Genomic DNA, 7,283 nt, shown 5'->3' on the forward strand with positions numbered 1-7,283 from the left:
CCTTTAACTATTTCATAATTAAGGGCAAAGTGAGGGGTTCAACTAGTCCCAGTAAGCATGCCTCCGTGTGCTTCAAACTGTCTGACTCGAACGTTTGTATTCATTCAAAAATACAGCTAATCAAAGGATTGCCACCACCTCTGAGCACAAGACTACTGAGTGAGTTGCCAGCTTGTGGACAGGACCAGCTATAGACCCCTCTCCAGGAAGGCCCTGCAGCACCTGAGGCATTGCTGGAACAGCGGCTCAGAGTAGGAGTCGCATAGGGATCATTAATAATGAGTTGTTTCTGTGTTCATAGTTCCCAAATATCTTCATTTTCGCTATCAGGTTTCTTTATTTTTTTAAGATTTATTTATTTTATTTTATATATATATGAGGGTTTTACCGGCATGTATGTGATTGGTTCTTATGGAGGTCAGAAGAGGACTTTGAATGCTGTGAAATTGAAATTATAGACAGTTTAAGGCAATATGTGGGTGCTGGGAATCGAACCCAAGTCCTTTGAGGGAGTGCAAGTGACCCTAACGATTGAGCCATCTCTCCAGCCCCAAGCTTTGCAGTGTTTAACTTGATTACAGTTCTCTCCGGCTTTCTAATATTGCTTTCATCCAAACACAGTATATAATCAAATGTGGGGAAGTCTTCTTTGGGAGCCTGTCTTGCCTTATGGGCTGTGCTAATGATTAGGGAGCGCACAGTGTAAGTCTGAGCACTGCGCAAAGCCGGTGATATGGAAATACCATTATAGTGGCATGGGAGGCCGTTCATGGTCATTTCCTGCAGCCATGTTGGTCCCAGTTAGTTACAGTTGATCTTAAATTAAGTCTCTACAAGCTGATGCTGCATCAGCTTGGAGACATCATGCATTTTGCTTCCTTTCTCCTAAGGCCTTTTGGCCTCCCTCAACTCTCACCAAATAATCTAAATAAAAATTGGAAGTCGTATTTTATTCTTTATTTTTGTTTCTGAGATACTAAAGCTCCAGCTCTGTGCCTTGTACACACTAGGCAAGAGCATAGTCAACCATGACACACATTCCAGGTTTTTGTTTAGTGTTTGAACTCAGGGTCAGCTAACTTATTAGCATCCTGCTATTAGATTTCAGTTCAGATAGATTGCAGCTTCTTGTAAGAGTGGCCCCCAACTACTTAGCCTAGGATGGAGAGTTCTAAGTTAGAGAGGGCTGACAGAGTTTCCGGTAGCCTGTTTCTGTTGGGACAGACACTGTTCTGGAGTTATAGCCTAGAAAGCTTCACTCTAAGGGTTCCCATACGCTAGGGTCAACCATCACTCAGAGAGTCCAGCCACAGCTAGGGATATAGGCCAGTGGGAGGCAGACTTGCCAAGCATGCCCAGAGCTGCAAGTTCAGTCCCCAGCAGTAAGGGGTTGAAGCAGAAGTCTCTCAGCTGAGTGATAGAGGAGCAAGGAAGGGATTTCTTTCAGAGTGGCCAACCCTGAGAAGGGCAGGACACGGAGTCTTGTCTTCCAGGTGCTGACAGCAGTTTGAGGAAAGAGCAAAGGCAGGGGCCAAGAAGAGTGTGTGTGTGTTGGGGGGGGAACAGTGCTTGCCCGGCTGTGATCTGGGGTACCCCAAGTCTAGTTATGCAGGGTCCTGCTGGCATCGGGGATCATTATTGCTTAAGAGGGACAATGTCAGTCTTCCATCGTGGGGTAGCTGACTGTACAAGTCTATTGTTCCTAGAACTTGACGTGAGCTAAGGAAGACAAATGACTCAGAGAACAAGTTAGACAAAAATGGTCAGAGTTCACTAGAACCCAGGTACTTGTACAAAGTAAAGATGGCTTCATTTGTTTTGTAGTCTCTGCTCTTAAACTCATTAAAATCTGCCCCCCCTACCCTCAGCACACACAGGGTAAAACTCTGGGTTCTTTGCTTAGGCTGGCATAGAAAATCGGCAGCTGGATACAGTAGATTTCTTCTTGAAGAGCAAGGAAAATCTTCTTACTCCGTCTTCAAAACCTCTCGTTCCTGATCAGCTGCATCAGCTTCCATCTCAGTTATATTTAAGACGTAAGTAAAATATTTCTACATGCGTACTATCATTTTAGACATTTTCAAATCATTACAGTCTTTATAATTTATGTGTATGTGTGTGTGTGCCTGCTTGTGTGTGTGTGTGTGTGTGCCCACAATTGTACAGGTGCCTGGGGGGCCCAAAGAGGGGTCCCCTGGAACTAGAGTTACATGTGGTTGTGGGCTACCTGATGTGGGTTCTGGGGACAGAACCCCAGTCCTGAGGAAGAGCAGCCAGCGCTCTTGACTGCTGAGCCATCTTTCCACTAATGGCTTTTTGCTTGTCAAAACTCAGTTACAGGGCTTATGTACTTTAAGGGAATTTGTTGAAGTCTGTAATGTTCTCATTATAGGGACTGGAGGTGCTTAGTGCTGCGGCATTGTCTGCCATGTGTGGGGCACTTGATCAGTCCTTAGTATTAGAGAGCGCCACGCAGGGTGACTCCAGTGTCTAATGTCCGTACCCTGTGCATTGCTCTGTGCCACCCCAGGGTGACTCCAGTGTCTTCTGTTTTGTTTAAACTATTAGCTGTATGATATAAATGTTCTCTCTCTCTCTCTCTCTCTCTCTCTCTCTCTCTCTGTGGGTGTGTGTGTGTATTTACTTGGGATAAATTCTAGACAAAGAATTTTCAGCTCTAAAGGTGTTAATCATACTTGGCTGCAATATGCAGTTGAAACTATCCTCAGGCAAGTTTTAAGAATTTTTACTTTAGTTACAGGAGAAAATGGCAATCTTCTTCATGAGATATGAGCAACATTTTTTTCTTCTTAATATTATCTCAGGCTGGAGAGATGGCTCACCTGTGAAAAATGCATATTATTCTTGCAGAGGACCTGAGTTCAATTCCCAGCACCCATGTCAGGTGGCTCACAGCCTCCTGCAACTCTAGCTCCAAGAGATCCAAGACCTCTTACCTCTTTTTAAAAATAAAGAGGGACTGGAGAGATGGCACAATGGTTAAGAGCACTCAGTGCTTTTCCAGAGGGCCTGGGTTCAATTCCCAGCACCCACTTAGTGGCTCACAACTGTCTATACCCCCAGTTCCAAGGGATCTGATGCCTCTTCTAGCCTCCTTGGGCACTAGTTACACACAATGTGCACATACATACATGCAGGCAAAACACTCGTACACATAAAATAAAATAATACAGTAAAATAAAATGGGCAGCAAAGCAAGGCATGGGTTGTACGCCTGTGATCCAGCCTTTCTGAGGAAGGAAGGAGGATTGCAAGTTCAAAGCTAGTCTGTGCCACCTATGAAGTTTGAAGGAACCTGGGATTATATCAGATCCTGTCTCAAAATAAACCAACCAGACACAGAACTTTAATTTGAGTACTTGAAAGGCAGAAGCAGGCAGATTGCTGGGGATTCAAGGACAGCCTTCCCCCTCCCTCTCCCTCCTTTCTTTTCTCCACCCACCCCTCTTTCTGTGATGAGGATCAAGCCTAGGACTTCACACGTGTTAGGCCACTAAGCTATACTCCCAACCTGATTTTGTCTTGATCATAGGGTTGGTTTTTCTTCCTCTTGGATGTGTTTTTTAAGCTTCTCAATTAAAAATACACATATAGATTAATTCGTAGGAAAAGACTTTTGATTTGTGGTATTGAAAGTGTTCCATCAGCAGCTGTGTGGCCGCTATTCCCGCATGTGTTCTCTCTTCTCTTACCTGCACCACCCTTATCTAAAGGCAGAAATGGATCTGAAATCAGATGCCTGGGAATGAGCTTCGCTAACCTTCCTGGGCCCGTTTCCCATAATCCTTGCACACATGCACTTGCAAAGCTAGGTGGATGGTGAGAGACAGGAATCCCCCGAGAGGGCCTTCAAGCCAGAAGAGGGGATTCAGGGTGTGTTCCACCCCTGTCCTCTACACAGGAGCCCCCACAAGAGGACCCTCAAGCAGGAAGAGGGGATTCAGGGCGTGTTCAACCCCTGTCCTCTACACGCCCGTTGGAGTGGCTTTGGACCACAGAGGTTTAAGTTCAAATTTTGGTTCTAAATTTCATTTACTTTCAGAATTAGCTTGGGTAAGTGACTTATTCTCCCTCAACCTCAGTCTCCTCTCTATGGAAAGGAAGTAAACACTTAATGAGTTGTTGAAAAGAAAACAAAAGAGTTTATAAAACACCAAGTCTGTAAAATAATAGAAATAATACCAGTAAGTGTTTATTAGTGGCTGTAGTCATTGAGGTTTGCAAGTCATAAGCCTTCCTAAGGTGTGTGAGCGTGTGAAAACAAGACCATGGGCCTTGTTCATGTGTGTAAGAACACTGCAGCTAACATGTGGATTGCTAATTTGGGGAGCCGGTTGCCATGTTAATTTCCTCGTTTGTTCTCAGAGGTGGAAGAGATGAGACCAGCACTGGATTTGCTCTGCTCGGCAATCAGAGAAAGCGACTCTGAGACCCAGAGCAAGCACTTTGCAGAGCAGCTGCTTCACCTCACACTCTCCTTCCTTAACAAACAGATAAGGGAGCTTTTTGTGCACACTGAAGGTAAGATAGCAGTGACGGTGGACCATGCCACTCCTTATCAGAACAGACCCAGGAAACGCAGTGAAGGGGCACCCCACAGGGAAGGAGGCACCCCACAGTGAAGGAGGCACCCCACAATGAAGGGGGCACACCACAGTGAAGAAAGGGCATCCCGCAGTGAAGGGGCACACTGCAGTGAAGGGGGGCACACTACAGTGAAGGGGGCACCCCACAGTGAAGGGGCACACCACAGTGAAGAAGCACACTGCAGTGAAGGGGGCACACCACAGTGAAGGGGCACACCACAGTGAAGAAGCACACTGCAGTGAACGGGGACACACTGCAATGAAGGGAGCACACTGCAGTGAAGGGGCACACCACAGTGAAGAAGGAGTGGGGGAACGGGTTTTACATAGGAGCAGCGCAGGAAGATCTGAGGATAACCGCTGTGCAGAGTGGAGTAGACTGTGCTAAATGCAGCTGCTCGTAGAAGGGAGAAACACCTCGGGTTATTGTTTGAAAATACTTGTTTTCAAATTTGACAATTCCCAGAATTCCTTTCAACAAGTTGTAGTGTGTTTTCCATGCCTATTTACATGTGCACATGCACACTCATGCACATGCACACACACACACACACGTGCAAACTGGCACACTGATGTGTTTTACAGAGCTAGATGAGCATCTCCAGAAAGGGGTGGACATTTTGACCAGCTACATCAATGAACTCCGGACTTTCATGATAAAGTTTCCTTGGAAGCCCGCAGATGCCCCTGATGACTGTGACACAAACAAAGATGTCCTCACAGTAAAGGAGGGAAAATTTTGGGAGAAACTCAGCTTTGAGGTAAATATGAGTACTCATCATATCTCTGCAGATTTGGATAGCCTAAGAGGACACCAGAAGAAATGGACTTTAGAGTCTGTACCCGTGCTGTGGAGTCTTTGGCCAGGGTCTTAGGTTTTGCTGATGAGGGTTCTGGGGGCATGATATCAAGTCCGTATCTCCAGGTCCTCCTCATTTAATGCTGCGCATAGGCAGGCGCCCTCGGAAGGCCACGTCGGCCGCAGGGTCAGCCTTTCACCCGTCTCCAGTGGCCGCTCCCAGCAGCCCTGCATCACTGCTTGGGCCTGGCACTTTGCTTTATTGTTTATCTCTTTTGGAGACAGGGTCTCACCCTCCCAGGCTTTCCTTGAACTCATTTTATAACCCAGCCATCACAGCCCTCATCAGTGAGCTCCCTAACTGTCACTTTCTTCCTGTCCTCCGATTGTGGGGTCCTGGGCTGGTGAGGTTCTCCGCTTCAGTCAGTACCACACCTTGCCAAGATATAGATTTTCTTTTTTTTCTTTTTTTTTTTTTTTGGGACAGGATTTTGCTGTAGCTTTGGAGCCTGTCTATAGACCAGGCTGACCTCAAACTCACAGAGATCCGCCTGCCTCTGCCTCCCAAGTGCTGGGATTAAAGGCATGCGCCATCACCACCCAGCAAGAAGCAGATTTTCAAAGGCCCCTTAGTAGGTGTCTAGTATATGTGTATATTCTGCCTTGGCAGTAAGAAAGCTACAAGGAACTTAAACTTACTTTTTCTTCTTTTTCCTAGGAAGTTATTGCTGATGCCATTTTAAATAACAAGATACCAGAGGCACAGACTTTCTTCAGGATTACTGGTCATTCCGCTCAACAGCACGAGGAGCTGGTCAGGATAGGCCTAGATTTGGTGTTTGACAGTTTGAAAAAGAACAGTGTAGATAAAGCCTCCACGTTCTTGAGGAATATGGTGAGTGGTGACTCTGTCTGTCTCTGATGGATAAGAAGGCTTGACCCCACCCCTCTGTTTTGAGACAAAGTCTCTCTGTGGGCTAGGATGACCTAGAACTCACCTTACAGCCCGGACTGGCCACAGACTCATTTGCAATCCTCCTAGCTCAACTTCAGCATGTTGGAATTACAGGCGTGAGCCACCACACCTGACATCCCCTGCTTTCATTCGTTTTTAGACACTGTGTAGCCCAGGCTGGCCTTGAACTCACCGTCCTCCTCCTCAGTCTCTCAAGCACTGTACTATTACACCCTCTGAGACAGTGTTTTCCTAGAAGACTTCAGATGTGGGCTGGAGCGATGGCTCAGTGGTTAAGAACACTGGTTGTTCTTTCAGAGTACCCGGGTTCAATCCCAGCACACACATGGCAGCTCACAACTGTCTGTAATTCCAGTTCCAGGGGACCCAACACCTATGGCAAAACACCAATGTGCACAAAGTAAAAATAACTAAATTAAAAAAAAAAAAGACTTCGGACATGTCATGCAGAGGGCCTCGGTTTTGCTGAGAGCAGTCTGTTTTCTTCATGTAACCCCTTATGTGTCCATTTGAACTTTCTGATGGCTTATGCACTGGCTTAGGGCTTTATAGTCCCTAGTTTTCCTTCATTTGAGAAGGGAAATCATAAAAGAAGCAGGGCTTCTGAGCTAAGTTAAGATGTGGTCCTCATCTGTGTGGCTGGAGTCTTACCAGGGAAACCTGCTGAAAGTGCAGATGTGTTTGTTGTTTCTGTCAACCCTGGGTTCCAGCTAAACCACAGCAGCAGTTTGTTGTAGTCTTGCTTCTCTGGTTGCCTGGTATTACCGTAAATTGTTCTGTGTGTTGCCTTCGCTCTGGGAGAATAACTAAGGGCTTTGGGGACAAGCAATCAATACATAGAACTGATGGAGAAAGTAAATATTCCCAAGAGCAGATGCCGTGTTCTGGTGTAGCAGAACAC

The 7,283-nt window shown here is 46.2% G+C and overlaps 1 protein-coding gene across 1 annotated transcript in view; it reads left to right on the forward strand.

Annotated features, from left to right (window-relative positions):
• Positions 1 to 7,283, forward strand: part of Spg11 (SPG11 vesicle trafficking associated, spatacsin) — a 68,199-nt gene that overhangs the window by 20,310 nt on the left and 40,606 nt on the right. Inside the window, exons 8-11 of the mRNA XM_038330727.1 lie at positions 1,904 to 2,036; positions 4,387 to 4,542; positions 5,193 to 5,368; positions 6,125 to 6,301. Coding sequence (XP_038186655.1) covers positions 1,904 to 2,036; positions 4,387 to 4,542; positions 5,193 to 5,368; positions 6,125 to 6,301 — 642 coding nt within the window. The remainder of the gene's footprint in view (positions 1 to 1,903; positions 2,037 to 4,386; positions 4,543 to 5,192; positions 5,369 to 6,124; positions 6,302 to 7,283) is intronic.

Source organism: Arvicola amphibius, chromosome 5 (assembly GCF_903992535.2).
Source record: "Arvicola amphibius chromosome 5, mArvAmp1.2, whole genome shotgun sequence".
NCBI classification, from domain to species: domain Eukaryota; kingdom Metazoa; phylum Chordata; class Mammalia; order Rodentia; family Cricetidae; genus Arvicola; species Arvicola amphibius.